Source organism: Quercus suber, unplaced genomic scaffold, assembly GCF_002906115.3.
Source record: "Quercus suber isolate HL8 unplaced genomic scaffold, Cork oak 2.0 scaffold_149, whole genome shotgun sequence".
Taxonomy (NCBI): Eukaryota; Viridiplantae; Streptophyta; class Magnoliopsida; order Fagales; family Fagaceae; genus Quercus; species Quercus suber.
The window spans coordinates 1,135,502-1,155,173 of record NW_027069610.1 but is presented as its reverse complement, the minus strand read 5'-3'; the positions used below and the strand labels follow the sequence as shown (position 1 = coordinate 1,155,173).

General features: G+C 32.9%; 1 protein-coding gene across 2 annotated transcripts; it reads left to right on the top strand.

The window, feature by feature from the left end:
- Positions 1–1,424: 1,424 nt before the first annotated feature.
- LOC112006460 (uncharacterized) lies at positions 1,425–6,424 on the top strand. Of its 2 annotated transcripts, none has more exons than XM_024038733.2 (9): positions 1,425–1,827; positions 2,085–2,177; positions 2,619–2,692; positions 2,780–2,882; positions 3,639–3,689; positions 5,096–5,252; positions 5,378–5,516; positions 5,950–6,055; positions 6,130–6,424. In XM_024038733.2, exons 1-9 carry the CDS (start codon positions 1,629–1,631, stop codon positions 6,279–6,281), a joined length of 1,074 nt encoding a protein of 357 aa, XP_023894501.2. In that variant the 5' UTR covers positions 1,425–1,628; the 3' UTR covers positions 6,282–6,424. The 2 variants fall into 2 exon arrangements, with proteins under 2 accessions (XP_023894501.2, XP_023894500.2); XM_024038732.2 differs by having other exon boundaries at positions 1,431–1,827; positions 2,082–2,177.
- Positions 6,425–19,672: the final 13,248 nt, after the last annotated feature.

Here is a 19,672-nt window from a genome sequence, read left to right as displayed (position 1 = left end):
TTAGAGTTTTCTTCTGGTCGTTTGATTGTAGAGGTTTGCACATTAATCCAAGGAGAGCAGAGGTTTGTACATTGTACATTAATTCGGTAACGCCTAACTTAATAGAATTTTTATTTAAAATGCGCAAATCAACAATGAAAACAAAGAAGTTGCCTAACTTAACAAGACTATAAAGAAGCCTATTCGAAATTATATGCACTCGAAGTAATAAAAACGGTTTACAATTAAGAGTTTTTTTTTTTTTTTTTTTTTTTTTTAATCCAAGATAAAAATTTCACTCTAGTCTAATCTAAGTGTATATGTATGTGAAACTTGCTCACTTATACTTGTAGAGTGACCATTGCACTAAGAATGTGCAGTATTCCGTGATTGTTTACAATTAAAAGTTGAGGTATAAACTTACAAGTATTAAGCCCACTATAAAGTTTAAACTATTTTTTAGCCTTTTTAAAATGAGATTATTAAAAAATTTGTGCTTAAAAAAAGTATGAGTACATATTACAAAATGGGCACAAAAGACTAGGGGTGTGTATGGGTTCGTTTGGGTCAAGCAAAGAGGATTTTTTTTTAATCTAACCTATCTTGGTCAAGTTGAAAAAACTCAACCCATCACAGGGGTAGATAGTTTTTTTTTTTTTTTTTTTTTTTTTTTTTTAACTGGGCTTTAAAACAGCCACATCCAACAGTATTAAAAGTGCCCCTACATTCTTCCAAAAATTCTAAGCATAGTACCATACAAAAAAATCAAACCAAATGACATTTAAATAGTAAAATATCAAATAGTTTTATCTCAACTCAATTGAAATACAAAGTAGAATAGAAGCAATATTTCAACTCTTTTTTGCCCCCCTGCCATCTTCTGAAAATTCTCAGTTGTAACACCACCATACACAAATTATCAAACCAAATGATATTTAAGTAGTAAAAATGTAAGATATCAAATAATTCTATCACAATTTTTTTTTTTTTTTTTTTTGAGAAAGAATTCTATCCCAACTTAGTTGTAAGATATCAAATAGTTCTATTTCATATCAAGGAGAATGACAAAAGAGTAATTAATAAAAGATATAATATATATTAAAAATAGGTGAGTCGAGTTCGGTTAGGCAAATTTGTGAATCTTTTGACCCAAATCTAACCCAACCCATAGCCAAAAAAAAAAAAAAAAAAAAAAGAGCAACCTAACCTAATCTAACCCATCAGTCCCTAAAAACCAATTCAATCCATTGAGTTAGGGTGGTTATGATGGATCGGTGGGTTGGCTACACACCCCTACTAGAGACTACACCAATTTTTATGATTAATATCTAAAGGTTCATAGTAGAAAGAAAGTAGCAAAAATAATCATGGCATGCAAAAGAAAGAAATGTCGTTTTGGTTTCAAACCGTTTTGTCTATCATAATTCATAGGATATCAAAACGGTTTGCCGTTCGTAGCCGTAGTAGTAAGTGGTAACACAGTACAACGCTCAGAAATCCGAAGAGCCACTGGCACTGGTAAAAACGCACCGTCTTTTTATACATCCACCACCTTACAGCGACAATTTGACAAATGAACAAAACGCACTGTTTTGAGAATTGGGAATTTTATTAGCATTAGGGTTTGGTTTTCTTCATGATCTTCTTCTATGGAAGAAAGAACCGAATCTTCAGCTTCAGCACAATCACCATATCCACCTATATCATCTGAGAAAGAGGAAGAAATGAACGGCGGAGATTCAACAATGGAGGAGGAACATGTGATGAGCGAGGTCCACCTAGGATGCCCACCTGGCATCTCTGGGCCCCACATTTCCCACTTCACCATTTCTCTTCCAACTCCACCTGGTATGGTAACTACAAAATACATTAATATCTCTATTGTCTGAAAACAGCGTTGTACCAATTATGTACTTTTTGCTTTTGCTAGGGTGACTAACTAAGAATGAAAATAGACAAATAGTACTTACTTTATCTTTTGGTTTTTTGTTTTTATGAGAAAAGATTAGGAATTTCAAATACATTGTGTTTTGATAATTTAATTTGAAGTAATGGGAGTGATGTAGTTTAGTTTCTTACTTTCTTTTAATTTAATTACTTAGAAGTTGAACCTAGCAGATACCAATGTGAAGCGGCTTCACCAAATCAAACATTTAGCGTGGACCCAGATGGTGATCTTGTTCTAACTAGGCGTAACAGTAAGTTCTTGTCTACAATACATTTATTTAGTGTTAGTATTATTATTATTATTTTGTGAATTGTTTACTACACAATTCAAAACCCTTTTGTTTTACGACATTCTCAAAGTATTTTTTTAAAAAAAGAAACTATGATTTTAAGCATTTCTTTGATAAGATATTTCTTGATCTTCAATTTTCATTATAATTGACAAGCATGATAAGCATGTGGACATCACATAATCCAAACGATGGATTCAACAAAAAGAAAATTCATATGAGAAGTTATCAAGTGGGATTGGATTGTAAAAGTGTAATATGCAAGCCATAACTATATATGCATATGCATGTATCTCTTTTTTGTTATGTTAAGAATTTATTTGTATGAGGAATTTGATTTGGTCTATAGGTATATAAGTTTCAAAAAGCAATTTTTAATATGAATATGTATATATTGCACAGAACCAGCTTCCGGTATTTACCGTGTGACCATCCAGCATAATATCACGTCATCAATTCCAAATGTCGGTTTGCAGGTAGTTATTGGTTTGTTATGAATCTTATGATGGTTTCTCTTAGATTTTTGTGCTTTAATTTAATCTCTTTTTTTGTTTACCCTTCAGGTGTGGAGAGCAGAACTAGTGTTATCTGATTTTGTGCTGCATAAGATGTTTACTTCAACTGAGTTGGATGGAATTGTAGCATTAGAACTTGGTGCTGGAACAGGTATATCAACCACTAGTACCTACCTTGATTTTCATGGTACTTTCACTCAATAATGTAAATTTTAAACCTACAAAAAAGATTGAATATGCCCATGAACCTGTTGAACCTCGTTAAGAACTGTAACAGTTAATTTGACAATCCTGACCACTGGTCCTATGTCATGGTTTATGTTGTGGCTACCATTTTTGAACATCCATTAACAGTTCTGGTCATTTATAAAGTGTTTTGGAAAAATAAAATTATATCTTACTCACATTATTGCCTATAACAGTATAACACTATAACTATATCATCATGGATTAACCTGCTCATGGGCTTTGATTACATCATTGCTGACATATGAGGTTTTCACTTTGATGTCTATATTGATAGGTTTATGGTTAATAACAAGAATATGCTGAAGTTCGTAGATTGTATATCATATCAGAATTAGATTCTTGCTGAACCAAAGTCAATTAGTGGCAATTGTGAAAATGCAGGTCATTAGACAACTATATGGGAAAATGACTTGTAATTTTTGACAGACCTGCTGTTTTGGGGAATGAAAAATGTTTGAAATATTTTTCTTTTTCCTTTCTTGGTTTCTTTAATGTCACATTTGTCTTATCAAATACCATCTGGAATTTATAAGTTTGTGTAATGCTTCAGAATCATTTAAGATTTGTACATCATTCTAAATTTTGCTTCATCTCCACTGCCTATTGGAAGCATTTGTGTATCTTGGCTGACAAGGTCTTATCTTACTGTTTTCACCAGGGTTGGTGGGTATATTACTTGCACATGTTGCAAAAACGGTGTTTGTAACTGGTATGGTACCCTACCTTTATTAGATATCATTCTTTATTCATTTGCAAGTATCCCTTAATGGTTTTGTAACTGGTATTGTACGTTACCTTTACTAGATACCATGAATTTGATTTGATATGTCCCATAATTTGTTTGAAATCTTTTTTTTTTCTAGTGGATGGATGGATGCCTGATCATTGTGTCTCATACCGTTATTCAGCAAAACGTGAGTCAGTGTACAGTTTGCTGATATATGATTATCTGCAACTGTGGACATATCAAATCAAATTCATGGTTTCATTTTCCTCTTTTCTTTTCTTTTATTTTTTTATTAAAAAGAAATCTTCAATCTGTTTTACCCTTGTATTTTACGTGTGCTTTTTATGTGGCTGGAATGGAGGGCTGATGCTTAAGTTTCACAGATTTTTTTACTATAACCACATACACTACTGAAGTTGGTACTATGAAAGAGATGGAAGGAGCTCCTTCTTAAGAGAGCTGAGACACATAACACTCTCTCTCACACACGTGTACAGACACACACAGAGACTATTGTTAATTAGAGAAGTTGAAATTATAGAAGGCAATGCCAAATAGAGTGCATGAAATTAGAGCTGTCTTATTAGAAGACTATATTATAAGGGAAAATCAGTCCACCAGGTTATTAACTTACATGCCAGTAATATTTTTTAAGTGAGAAAACTATATTAATTTTGAACATTTTTAACTTTTTTCCATCATAATTAAAGGTCCTACCTAATGCACAGTTCCCACTTTTACGAGGTCTAGAAGAGGTGATCGATAGACAACCCTGTCCCCCAATTTTTTTTGAGAGAGGCTGGTTCCCATACTAGAACCCGTAATTTGCCATTTTGGGTGGAAGGCACTTGCCATTACACCAAGGCCTAACCTCTACTTTCCGTCTTATTATATTAATTCAGAAATCCTTCATTTATAGTAAAGTTTTTTACTTTTTAACGCCACAATATAAATCCTCAGCCGTTGATGAGTAGGTTATTTGAAGTTTACAACTAGCTAATGGTTTCTGATAAGTTGTATTGGAATAGTCTGATCCAATTAGAATTGCAAATATTCATGCCTAATTTATAAGCAAAACCAGCAATTAAAGATTTGAACTTGATTGAGCTGATGATCATCTTGAACCTCTAGTCACAGATGGTGTACTATGTTTCTTCCTCTTACCTTTTGTAGTTAGACATGCTTTCTGATCTTCCAGGATGAAATTTGTATCACATTAACGTGTAGTAGTTAATGAGAAAAGTAGCTTTCTGAAGGCAAAGTTGATTATGCATGATTTTTATTGGAGGGTACACACATCCCAGTATGCTCTTTCAGTTCTTTCTACTTCATTTTGTTACTCAGTATTGAAATGGTATTTCTAAAGAGGCCACTCTAATTGTTGACAGACCATGGTGATGAAATCCTTAACAACTGTGCTGAGAATGTTGACCTTAATTCTGGACTGTTCAACTGTCAAGCAGCAGTTTATGTGCGCGAACTTGAATGGATGAGTCCGTGGCCCCCTAGAGTAGTAGGACCAGGAGAGTCTCCTCTGCATAAAAGGTGAAATTTTTTTAGTTGATAATGCAAAGAAAGAAATAAGACAACTGCAAGATGGTTGGTCCAATAAGAATTTCACTTTCAATTACTTGGGAGCCTAAATCATTTTGTTTAGTTGTGTCATTCAGGTACTCATGGACCTTTTCTGAAGTTGAAGAAGTTCAAGGAGCTTCTTTGCTTGTGGCTGCTGACGTAATTTACAGTGATGACTTGACTGATGCATTTTTCAATGTTTTGGAGAAATTTATGTCCCTAGGTTCAGAGAAGGTACAGATCAAAATGGTAGAACAGGGTGCAATAGCAAACAGCTAATATCTCCTCATGACAGAACAGTTAGAATCTGTCATCTTTTCGGCTTGAAAAACAAGATATGTTCAAGGTTTTGGACTAAAGCCTAAGTGGGCCTTTCGAATGTTATTTGAAATGGGTAGTTTTCCCATGTGGGTTAAAATCCTCTTTTACGGTTGCTGACATCTCGCCAATGAGCTCTGACTCAATTGGCATTTCTTCCTCCCACAAGAATGGGTGGAGGAGGATAAGGTTATGGATTCAAAACCCATTGAGTCCTTTTGTTAAAGACCAATTTTAATATTTTTTTTTTTTTTAAATTAACAATCATTGACATGTCTTGTTTATTTTTAAAAAGAACCACTTTGAGTTCCTATATATTGACATTAATTAACCTTCCTATGTTTCTTAGGTGTTATACTTGGCACTGGAAAAGCGCTACAACTTCAGTGTCAATGATCTCGATGTTGTTGCAAATGGTTATTCACACTTTCGTAGTTATTTGAGGGATGACAGCGGTGAGTATGTTACTGTGTGGATGTCTAGTACCACTTGTTATTGGTTATAATTTGATTTTGTAATGGTGATGCAGAATGTGAGGACATCAAAAATGGATCAGTCCCTTGTTTTGTTGGAAAGCGCATCGATATCACACAAATTCCACAATATGTGAGGGATTACGATAGAGGAAATGATGTTGAGATTTGGCGGATTAAATATGAGAAAAAAAAAATCCCAATGTAGAGACTCCTGTGACAACGAGACTAAAGTAATGTAGACACTTGCAAGGCCATTAAATTTGTCATAAAAGTCTTAATAATCCTGTTTTCGTTCATTTTATAGTGATAAATGCTTATAAGCTATAATACTAAAGTGGTTTTGGGTTACATTATTTTTGTATATTTTCTATACATGCAATATTTTAAGGTAATCAAAAATTAATAGTTATGTCATTAATCAATTATTTAAATTCAAATTTTTAAAGTTTAAAATAATGCATAAAAGATGAGTTTATGAATCAAATGGTAAATAACATTCAATTGGCATGAATGTTAAAAACATATAAATAATGTAATTCAAATGTGGGGTTTTCAAAATATGAATTCTATAACAAGTTTTTGAGTAGTGTTAGATTGTTTAAAGTTATACTAGATATAACTTGAATCTAACCCCTTATATATATATATATATATATTATGTCACATCCAAAAGACTTGGAGGAGCTTAGCTTATTCAGGATTTTTTTATCCAGGCGTAGCAGAAAGCCATGAGTAAATGTTTATTAATAATTAAATATTATATGAAGTAAATGTCCAACTCAGTGTTAACGTTTTTTAGTTTCATGTTAAAAAAGCGTAAATGCACTTTTGGTCACTATATTTTGGGTCAACTTATATTTTGGTCTCTACTTTTTTTATTTTACCGCTTTTAGTCCCTAAAATGAAAAACACATTCTATTTTGGTCTCTACCGTTATCTCACTAACAGAAATTGTTGATGTAACAAACGGAGTGCATTGATGGCATAGTAAATGTTGACGTGGCCAATAAAAAAATATTAAAAAAATTATTTAGTATTTAAAATAATGTGACATCAGCATTTTAAATATTAAAAAAAGCCACATTAAAAAAAAAAACAATTAAAACAAATTTCTATACTTATGATTTTAAAAAATAAAATAATTAAATCAAATATTCTTTTCTTTTCATTATGTTTTTGGTCATGTTCTTCATCAGAGTTCTTCAACAGTAAAAGACGAAAAAAGTCATTTCAACAGAGCCAACCTAAATCATCAATTCTCTTCAACGCACAAAAGCCATAACACAAATCAGTGTTTCTTTTTCTTTTTTTCTTTCTGAAACCCATAACCTATTAAACCCCTCAATTTTTTCTTTTTCAAATCCCTTCAATGCACAAAACACAAAACCCAAATCATCATTGACTCATCTTCAAATACAAGTCTCTATCTTTTCCATGGCTTAAGACCCAAGACCCATGGAGGAAACCCATGGCTAACTAACCTTATCCTCTCTCTCTCTCTCTCTCTCTCTCTCTCTCTAAACCAAGATCGTTAGTGGCTAGGTGGGTCACCGTGATTTGATTTGACCAAATCTGAAATGGATGAGGATTAGGTTGTGTTTTAGTGTTTTTGGTGGTGGAGTTGGTTGAAGGGGATCAAATCGGTGGTGAAGGACTAGAGGTGAGGTCGGAGTGGCGAGTTCACTCGCTTCGAAGATTGGTCCACTAGGTCTCTCCCCGAAGAAGATTGGAGAAGACATAGCCAAGGAAACTGCCAAGGACTGGAAGGGCCTTTGCATAACGGTCAAGCTAACGATCTAGAACCATTAGGCCAAGGTGTTCGTGGTGCCCTCCGCCACCATGCTGGTCATCAAGGCGCTGAAGGAGCTGAAGCGCGATCGGAAGAAGACGAAGAACATCAAGCACAACGGTAACATCTTGCTCGACGATGTCATCGAGATCGCTAAGGTGATGAAGCCTAGGTCTATGGCAAAGGATCTTAGCGGGACTGTGAAGGAAATTCTGGGAGCTTAGGGTTTGCTTTGGCCTTTAGTGATTTTTGATTTAGTGATTTGAGGTTTGATTTGCTCTGTATTGGGGTTTGGAATTTTTTTTTTTTTTTTAAGCATCTGTGAGTTTGATGTTGGGTTTGCCGTGGGCTTGATGCTGGGCTTGCTGTGGGCTACCTTTGTAATCTGTTGGGCTTGCCGTCCGATTTTTTTTTTTTTTTGCTTGAAAGTAGAACAAATAATTTTTTTTTTTAATTTAAGGGTGTTCCTAATTTTGATTGAGGGTGTTCCTAATTTTTTTTTTTTTAAGGGTAAACAAATAATTTTTTTTTTTTTTTTTTAAGCTCAGGGTGTTCCTGGCGCCGCCATTGTAAAGGAGGCAGTGGAAGTGAAGAGAAGGGCTCATATCAGTGGAGATTAGCGGCGAAGGTGGAGAGAGAGCGTTGGGTTGGTTGGGTTTGATGGTTGTGCCAGATTGGTGGAGGTGGAAATCGTGATGGCTAGGTCAGATCAATGGTGTTGGTTGGGTTTTCTGGTTTGCAGGTGGCAGTGTTGTGTTTGGTTGCCAAGAAGAATGTTTAGTAAAATGTTATCTTTTATATAGATTTTGATGCGTTTGAACATGAGAGAGTGAGAGGTACATTGTTGATGTTCAGGATTTAGGTTCTTATGTTCTCTCCGAAAAATAATGAAAAGCTAAAAAATTTATAACATGAACATGATGAACAAGATGAGTCGTGTTCTTCGTAAAAACTAATGAATTTTTTTTTTTTTTAATTTAGTTAGAGTTTCATGTTTTTTTAATTATATTTTCAAATTTTTTGAGATTTAAAAAAATTAAAATGCTGACTTGTATTAGAAAATGTAAAATTATTTTTAAATATTTTTAATGGTCACGTCAATATTTAATGTGGTAGCAGTGCACTCACTTTGCCACATAGGCAATTCTTGTTAGTGGGCTAACGTAAGGACCAAAATAATCAACGTTTTTCATTTTGAGGATTAAAATCGGTAAAATTGAAAAGTATGGACTAAAATAGAAATAAGGCCAAAATGTAGGGACCAAAGTGTATTTATACCCATTAAAAATGACTTTATTTTGAATAGATACAAAATCAAAAGTTTAAAACTTCATTCTCTCTCTCTCTCTCTCTCTCTCTCTCTCTCTCTCTCTCTCTCTCTCTCTCTCTCTCTCTCTCTCTCTCTCTCTCTCTCCTAGTAAGCAAGAATAGATTAGTGTTTGGTTATCAGGAAATTGCAAGAAAGGAATTGGAATGAAATTCTATTTGGTTAGCAAGAAATTGAAAGGAAAAAAAAAATTCTAACTGGATAAAAAAGATTGTAAGAATATTAAAAGAAGAAATAAAGAAAAGGAAAAAGAAATTGGAACAAATAAGAAATATATTTTTAAAAGCTGATGTACTTTTTTTTCCCCATTTAGGCACTGATGTGGCCATATTAGCCACTAAAATTTAGACACATCAACATCTAATTAAATATTTTAATATTAGGTGTACAGTATATATTAAATTGAGTGCAAGCTGAAAATAGTATGACTAAATTGACTAATACCAAAATATTAGGACCAAATTGATTGTGACTCCTAAATGTAAAGACCAAAATTTGCGTATTTTTTTAATTCTTTCTTTTTCTTCACATACAACAATTATCATTCATTCGCTTCTTTTATTCTCATAATATGTTAAAAAAATTGTAAAATAAATAATGTCATGTAAAGTAGCAAACTAATTATAAATTGAAACAAATAGATGTGGGTCATTTTTCCAAAAAAAAAAAAAAAAGCATAAATTTTACCTATTTTTCATTTATACACTCATTGATGTTAATCTAGATTTTTTTTCCTTAAAAATGTTAATAATGCTCACATCATAATAGTCAGCTCCCTCCCATGCATGGAATAACTCTCACTCACTCCATTTCATTTCATTACTTAAATATAGTGTCCACTGTCACTCTCCCTCAAACACACTCAAACCCAAAACTCATAGACACGCTTAGTCCCTCACTTCATTTCATTTCATGCTCAATCCCTTACTCCATTTCATTTCATTGCTGAAATATAGTGTGCACTATCACTCCCCCTTACAAACAGACAAGCTCAAACCCCAACCCACATTGACACAATCGGTCTGAAGGATGAAGCCAGCTCTTCAAATCCTAGCCTCCTCTTATTTGCTCCGACAGAAACCACCTACTTTCGCCGTATTGAGGGGAGGAAATCAACCAAAAAAGTTGTTGAGGAACTTGCTGAGTACAAAGCTTCATGGAAGTACAAGATGAGGAGGATTGGCTCTAACCAAATGGGTACAAAACATCTTTGTCCCCTTGTTTAGTTAGCTTCCTTCTTTAATGTGTTTTTGTTGTTGTTGTTGTTATGTATGTTAGTTTCCTTCTTTATTTTATTATTATTATTATTTTTTTTGGGTTCTTGTTGTGTATGTTAGAGGCTAAAATAGCCTTAGAAAAGTAAGGATTCTCCTCCTCTAGTTGTCAGATTGGTGGTCAGACATTGGGTTTGCTAACACAATTTGTAGTTTTCCAAGGTTTCATTAACCTTGGACTCAAAACTTGTGGAATCAGTTACACCTTGAACTATCATAAGACGGCAGATGCCGCAAATGAGGTGATCAAGACGATAATAGGGATTGATAACTATGATGCATATGACCAAATAGATGAAATAGATTCCTTAGTAAAACAATGTGATTATTAAGATTCCTAAGTAGAAAAAGGCTCCCAAATTTTAAGCACTGTGATTATTTCTTTCATTGTAATAATATTAATCAAGTCCAAATATTAGCCTATAAATAAAATAATATTTTTAATCAAATCAAAAACAAAAATAAAAGTACGTATACAGCCAGGGACGAACCCAAGATTTCAAGCTGGGGGGGGGGGGGGGCTAGAATAAGCGAATTTTTTTTTTCAAATACGCATTCATAAGTATTAATAAACTATTCAACCAGACAAATACCCAAAAATCATTGTTCTTAATATATTAAGATACAATCATCTACAACCAAAAACAAAAAGACACGAACCATTGACACAACTCAGATAAAATTTTCAATTTTTGAACTTTGATCCTGGACTACATTATGCTCAAAACATAAAGCTCCTTCTCCAACACTTGTTTTCATAAAATTGAAATCTTGTGGATAGAAATTCTTTNGTCTTTGCCTTTGTCTTGTCTCCATATTTCAGACACTGACCCAACACTGAGGCCGTTTGGACTCAGCGTTTTACTGAGTCCACGTTTCACGTTTTGGCCTTTTTTTTTTTTTTTTTTTTTTTTCCGAAAAAGTGAACAGTAAAATCACATGATTTTACTGTTCAGGGGACAAAAACACTGTTCATGCACTGTTTTGGCACTGTTCACGCACTAAAAAAATATTAAAAATGGGTCCTACGGTACTATTTACACATTTAAAAATTATTTTGCTACAGTATTTTCAGTTTTCAGTTTTCAGTTTTCAGTTTCAGCAACAATAAGTTCAATCCAAACACACCCACTATAAATTTAATTTGCACTACTAAGAAAAACAGTTTTTCTTAACTTTACTCTTTTTTTTTTTTTTTTTTAATAATCTGTCAAACACTACAGTAATATATTCTCTCATCTTTACAAACTCTACTCTCTCTCTATCTCTCTTATCTATATAATGCAAGAGAGAGTCATAGAGAGTCCAGAAAGCCAAAAAAAAAAAAAAAATACCACAAGTAGTCAGGCGCAGATTCAATTAAATTCACAACCACGGAATCACCAAATTAGTTCATCACTCATCAGTAAAACACACAAACATCTCAAGTCCACAAGCATAGATTTTTAGATTCTGAGATTCAAAAACAGGTTTTGAAGGAAATGATAGATTAAATACCTGTGAACTGTTGTGAAGGCTGGAGCAGTGGAGCAACGAAGCTAGGTTGGGCTGGGCAAGGCAGATCGAGCAACCGGCAGTGGCGGCAAGATGGGTCTCGGCATCTTGCGTGGTGGCGTTGGTGCGGCTTTTTCCAGTTTGGGTAGGCGATAGGACAGCTCTCTTAGTCTCGGCGTGGGCATGGGCGTGGACAGCTTGCTGCGCTGAGCAGCGGCGTCACGACGTAGGTGTGAACAACTCGCCTCTCACTTTCTCTGTCTCGCCTCTCCCTTTCTTTGCTTTTCTTTTTTCTTTTTTACCTTCATTTTTGGCTTTGCCGTTTGGGTTTGGAGACTTTGACTGATGTATTATTTTATCATACATATACTTCACGTGCTAATGTATATAAAAGTACGTATACTATATACATTTGCATGTGAAGTATAGGTAAAAATTGACATGTCAAATATTCTTTCGTTGAAGTATACCTATACTTTTTTTTTTGAGAAAGAAGTATACCTATACTTCTTTACTTTGTAGAAATATTATTTTATCATACATATACTTCACATGCTAATGTATATAAAAGTACGTATACTATATACATTTGCATGTGAAGTATAGGTAAAAATTGACATGTCAAAAATTCTTTCGCTGAAGTATACCTACACTTTTTTTTTTTTTTTGAGAAAGAAGTATACCTATACTTTTTTTTTTTTTTTTTTTTTGAGAAAGAAGTATACCTATACTTCTTTACTTTGTAGAAATATTATTTTATCATACATATACTTCACATGCTAATGTATATAAAAGTACGTATACTATATACATTTGCATGTGAAGTATAGGTAAAAATTGACATGTCAAAAATTCTTTCGCTGAAGTATACCTATACTTTTTTTTTTTGGAGAAAGAAGTATACCTATACTTCTTTACTTTATAGAAATATTATTTTATCATACATATACTTCACATGCTAATGTATATAAAAGTACGTATACTATATGCATTTGTATGTGAAGTATAGGTAAAAATTGACATGTCAAATATTCTTTCGCTGAAGTATACCTATACTTTTTCTTTTTTTTTTTGGGGAGAAAGAAGTATACCTATACTTTTTTTTTTTTTTTTTGAGAAAGAAGTATACCTATGCTTAGTGTATATAAACATCACATGAATCAAATGTTAATTGTTGAAGTACATTTATGCTAAGTACACCTATACTTAGTGAACCTATACTTAGTGTATTATTGTTTGTAGGAAATGCCTGTCTCCCAAGGCCCTCCAATTTCCCTTCAAAAATAAGAAATATTTAGACAGAAACACACCAGAAGCGACTCTTGGAAGACGAAGAGTGAGAACCCAAACCCCAACTCACCCTTCACATGCGTAGAACACCCAAACCCCTAATCCACACTTACGACACAATTGGAACTCATTCTCACCCAAACCCCAACTCACACGTATGGAGATCTGAAGATGAAGCTAGCTCTGCAAATCCTTACCTCCACCTATCTGCTCCGGCAGAAACCTTCTTCTAAGGTACTGAGGCGGAGAAAGTCCGACAAAAAAAGCTGCTAAGGAGCTTGCTCAATACAAAGCTTCGTGGAGTTACAAGATGAGGAAGATCTGGATTGGCCCTGATTAAACATGTACAAAACTTCACTATTTCTTTTAGCATTTTTTGTTGTTGTGTTTGTTAGTTTCCTTTTCTAATGTGTTTTTGTTGTTGTTGTGTATGTAGAGGCTGAAATAGCCTCAGGAAAGTATGTATTATCCACTGGTGGTATGACTCACAGTCGGGCACTGCGTTTGATAACACAATTTGTGGTGTTACAAGGTTTCATCGATGTTGCACTCAAAACTTATGTTATTGGATACACTTTGGACTACAATGATCCTGCAGGAGCCGCAATAGACGTGATCAAGACACAGGAGTTGACAGTTGCAAGGCCTATGATTAGATAGATGATATCACCATAGAAGTGATAGCTTTCACTGAAGGTTTCAAGACGTACTTATCTGGTTTGAGAAATCCTCCTCCAAAATAAGAGTAATGTTGCTGTGGTAAACCCCTGCTTTGAGATTTAAACTTTTATCTTTACACTTATCAGTGATCATAATAGGGATGTAGTAGAATTATAAATAACTTACTATTTATACATTTTCTTCCTATTAAAGGGATTTTCACTTTGTCCAAATTGGAGGATTTTTACTTTGCATTCTACTTACCATTTCACTTAGCATTGCATGTTGCTCTAAGAAATGAGAAGCATTGGTTTGCAAACCCAAGCTTTGAGGTTCATGCATTATACCTTTTTATATGATAATTCGATGTTCATTCTCTTGCTCATGGTAGGTTTGCAACTATGGATTTATATCTAGGAATTAGATTACAGGGTTGGCTACAAACACTGTTGGATCTAATTAATCTATAATTCGAAACATAATGACAAATTTTCCATGCCGATTTTTTTTTTTTAATATTTATAATGGTATAGCTTTTCAAACATGTTGGTCTACAATCTAGTTGCAATTTCCTATGAACTAGAAACTTTTGATTGTTACTAAGGTGGAATATAATTGCAATCACTATTGTTCATCATCTATACTAGCACCTATTTAGCAGATTATTCAAGAAGCCAATCATTGCATGATATGACTCTACCTATTGACTATCTTACTTAGATAGGCTTCCTTTCCTTCCATATACAAGCTTGAACTATACATTTTGGGCAAAGCTTAATTCACTTTTGCCTAACAAGAAAAAGTATATTCAAGTCTTAGTTCTGAATAGGTCCAAAAAAAAAAAAAAATCCAAACTTAATGTTTCTACAGTTCTTCAAGGTTTTCCAAAAATGTTTGAAGGGGATCTCCTGGCATCCTAGAGATAGGTTTGATAATTTTGGAATAAGAACAAAATGACCTATACTATTGTAATATTAGTTTTCTTATGGTTTATGTGGAACACATCCTAGGACTAAAACTGAATAATAAGGTTGTGTTTGGCATATTTATTGAGAATTCATTTCATAGCTTCTATGCATAAAATGCATTTTGCAAAAAATAATGGGTTTTTTGGTTAGCAGTTTTAGGATCCATGAAATGTATTTTCTGTTTCTCGTTTTCTAAAGCAAAAATGAGAATCTTCTAATCTGAGGATTTTCACTTTGCATTCTACTTACAATTTCTACTAAAGTGGTTGGGAACCACTTTTTGGGGTTCACACCCAATGCCTTGTTGCCCCTTTAGTTTTTATTCTTTCTCCTCTCTTTTTCTTCTCTTCTTCTTCTTTGGTCCTGTTTTCTTGCTCTTCCGAATCTTCAAGTGGGCTGTAATTTGCCATTTTCTTCATCAATCTCTGCTTTCTGCAAGTTATGGGATCTTTTTTAGTGGGGTGTGTCCAACAATTTTCTATTAAAATTAAGACGCCGTTACAATAATTTGACTTAAATTATTTTTGTCAATTCTTTGCAGTCTATTGAAATAAAATTCATGAAATAATAGCCTATTGCCATAAGATATTCACAGTAGTAAATTGTTTATTGCAACAATAAATATATTATTACATCAAAATTTTTATTAAAATCTTTAAGATTTTTTTAACACAAACCTATTGCCTTAAATTTTATTGCAACACTTCGATAAACTATTGCAATGACTCTGATCTAATTGCAACGATTTTTTTTCATTGTAATAAACATTTTTTGTTGTAGTGCTTAATTGTTATTATACTACAATTTGTAATTTTTTTAATGATTTCGTAGGGTTATTTATGTATTTAATATATGCAGGTTGTTTTATTTATTCTTTGAATTGAAGGAACAACAAGAAAGACAACCCTGCATACTTTGCATAGCCTCTAGGCTCAAGTCTTTAGCCATCCGAGCCATTCATGGTGTAATTCCCACCGCCGAAAAGGAAAAGGTCACAATTGCAACCAAGAGACATTTCTCCACCGCTACGAAATATACCAATGTTAGCCTTAGTTGTATCCTCGAGTTTGATATCTACTTTGCCGAGGATGTAGATTGCAAAGTCGTGAGTTTTCATTAAAAGTTTCTTTTGCTACTTGTATGTTTCTTACTCTCTAATCAATACCAAACATTTGATGTCTTTCAAATGTTACTAAAATAGGAAGGTAAGATCTCATATAGTTTCTCGTTTGAAATTGAAGAATATAATGGAGAAAAAACCATTTTACTGAAGAGAACTTACCAAAATAAAACTATTGAGGTTCAAGTTCGCATTAATTATTACATTAATAATTAGTTGCAATAATTTATAATTTTCAGTTGCAATAGAGGTTTTAATACTAAATTGAATTTAGAAAATTGTTTGCAATAACTTAAATTGAAGAAAATCAAAATTTTTTGCAATAACTTAAATTTAAGAAACTGTTGTAATAACTTGATTCCAATTATTTTGCGTATGTTACAATAGAAATTTCAAAGAGACAACTTATTGCAACAAATATAACATTACAATAACTGAATATCAATTATTTTACAATCTATTGTAATATTAAATATGAAACAATTATCTATTACAATAAAGATACCTTTGCAATAATTTGACCCAAATTATTTTAGTCAATTCTTTGTAATCTATTACAATAAAATTTGTGAAATAATAGCCTATTGCCACAAGATATTCGAAGTAGTAAATTGCGTTTCTCCTCTCGTACTTTTGTGTCCACCTTCCTTTTGAAGTAGTAAATTTTTCTGTCATGCACATGTGTTATTTACTGATGGTGTTAAAGAAAGATTAACCTTTAAAAACAAACTTTGGGACTTATCAGAGATGATATTTCGCTAGGAGTAAGTGTTTTTCCTTATGTTGTATTTTTTTTCTTTTACTTTACTTTTAAAAAGGAAAAAAAACTCATATGTGGTGATATATTAACAGGAGTAGGAAATTGATCTTCCAAAACCTGATGCTTCATGTGAAAATTCTAAGGCTTCATGGTGGGTTTATGAATTAACATATAAATTTGAATGTATCTTTTGTTTTACATGGCACTTTGCTAAAAGTTTTGAGGCTCTTAATTTCAACTAGAATTTAGATTCTACTGCCAAAGTCTGAAGAGTAGTAACAACATGGAGCCCAAGGGATTCCTTTAACTTACAGGTCTTGTTTGAAAAAGGTGTAAAGAAATAGAGGTTTTTGTGTAGAGAATGAGTAGCGACACATCTAATTTTGGCTTTAGTACAGGGGAAGTGTCAATTAGCTAAATATAATATCATATTTTGAATTCTATATTACAAACTTGACATTATATTACTCTTTATCTTTCCTATGTTATGTAGTTTCCAAACATAAGATTCCAAATCAATATTCAAATGTACTAGTGTCATTCAAGTATGTAAAACACGACTATAGCTCCTAAAAACGTGGCTATAGGTCAATTTGGTCTATGAACACGTTTCTATAGCCGCATTTTAGACGTGGCTTAAAAGTTGTCACTATAGGTCTGACAAGTCTATGGCTGCGTTTTTTCAAACGCGACTATAGGCTATAGAACTATAACCGCATTTTTTCAAACACAACTACAGGGTGCTAATTAGCCACGTTTATTAAACGTGGCTATAAGACATATTTTAGTCAAAAATTTTAAAATGCAACTATAGGGTGTACACTAGCCGCATTTTTAAAACGCAGCTATAGTCCTCAGCCAACAGTTGCATTTTAAAAACTCGACTATAGGGTTTTTGTTTTGTTTTGTTGTTTTTTTTTTTTTTTTTTTGGTCAATAGCCCCGTTACGTTTTAAGGGGAAAAAAGCCTATAGGTAGTTTGTTTTTTTTAAAAATCAAATGAACCTATAGCTGCACTTTTAAACACCTATAAACGCGGCTATACACTTAACTTATAGCTGCTGTTTAAAAACAAGACTATAGGTAAGCTATAGATGCGTTTTAAAAACGCAACTGTAGGTCATCTTTAAAAAAAAAAAAAATTATTTGGCTGGTCCTGTAGCCATGTTTTCCAAATGCGGCAATAGGGCCTATCCAAAACACACAGCTAAAAACCCCTATGAACGTCACTATAGACTTAGCCTATAGCTGCGTTTAGGTAACCTATAGCTACACTTTAAAAACGTGTCTATTGGTCATCTTTGAAATATATATATATATATATATAGACATTTGGCTAGTCCTATAGCCATATTTTCTAAACGTGGCAATAGGGTCAATTCAAAAAATGTGGCTAAAAACACATATAAACACAACTATAGACTTAACCTATAGCCGCGTTTAAAAACCTGACTATAGGTTAATAGTTTAAGTAGCGTTTACTAAAAACACAACTAGAGACAGGCTATAGGCTATAGTGTCGTTTTTGTAAATGCGGCTAAAAAAAAACACTATAGCTCATGCTTTTTGTAGTGTCAATTCAAGTGCAGTTATTATCCCCTAAAAAAAATGCAGTTATTATAAATAAATAAATAACCAAAAAAAAAAAAAGGGTCAATTCAAGTGCATATATTTTTCTTATAGTATATAGACAAAATCAGCTATGGAAGTAAGGTTTAGTATGTAACAATAAATAATGTGAAAGAATTTATCTTATAATAAGAAATTGGAAAATAAGGAATCACTAACCACTGTAATGATAAGTCAATTTGGAATTTGGAAACACCTCACTTCTCATGGTCTCTCTTTCCCTTTTCACTGGGTAAAAGTAAAGCAAATAAAGTCTACAGATAATCTTAATTTTGATCATAAATTGAGTGAAAATAGTTTAATTAAAGTCTAGGGTTTTTCCAGATTAAGTATTTTTTTTTCTTGAGGGAGTAGTTGGTCTGCTTCTCTCTGGTGCTTGACAATTGACACTATACATTGACTCACCTACACAAAATTTTGAGGTTTTCAACAAATTAATTTCCATCAACCGCTACCAATTAAACAATAGGAATTTTGCTTCATTTTGAATGACTCTTGTAAATTGTAAGAGTTGAATTTTGTCTTACTTTTGAAAATCTTTGATTTCTTAAAAAAAAAAAAATGGTTGCTCTCCATGAACTTTACCTTGCAAGCACTTATGTTGATGTTGTTGGGTGATTGAATGATGAGCAGAAGTAAGGAAGAGAGAACATACACAAAGACTTATGTGGTTCAGTGAGATGACCTAAGTTCATGGTGAAAAGCTTATGGTGTCTACAAATTGTCCATTAAACACTTGTGTTACGATGAGTCAAAAGTGGAGTTTATATACTACAAAACTCTAGACTAACTCAAACTTCAATTTTCTATTCAACAAGTACATGCATCTACAATTGAAAAAGGCTAGACACAATAACCCAAAAAAAAAAAAAATTCACAAAAAAATGGAACACGAAGGAAAAAAAAAAAAAAAAAAACAAAACAAAACAAAATCACAAAAAAGATGGAACGCGAAGAAAAAAAAAATATTAAAAAAGTTCATCTAGAATAAGAAGATTTTGATATTTCAATTTCAACTGATACCCACAAATGGCATGATTAAAATAACAAATCAAACCGCAAAACTAAGTATAAAAATATCAGGGGAAGAACAAGAAGATGAATTGAAACAAAGCATGCCAAGCGACTATTTTAAATGCAAAGTTTCTATACTGAAATCTAATAACTTGCTCACTAAAAAAAAAAAAAAGCAATGAAATGCACTACAGAGGTTGTTTTGAAGTTAGGGTTTGTGGATGGATATCAATAAGATAGACGAAATATTCATTCAGATTTATGTGGAATCT

Coding starts and splice junctions, on each gene's coding strand:
- LOC112006460 (XM_024038732.2), top strand. CDS start 1,629: ATGGAAGAAAGAACCGAATCTTCAGCTTCAGCACAATCACCATATCCA. Junction 2,178..2,618: donor TGTTCTAACTAGGCGTAACA/GTAAGTTCTTGT, acceptor TATATTGCACAG/AACCAGCTTCCGGTATTTAC. Junction 3,690..5,095: donor AAAAACGGTGTTTGTAACTG/GTATGGTACCCT, acceptor AATTGTTGACAG/ACCATGGTGATGAAATCCTT.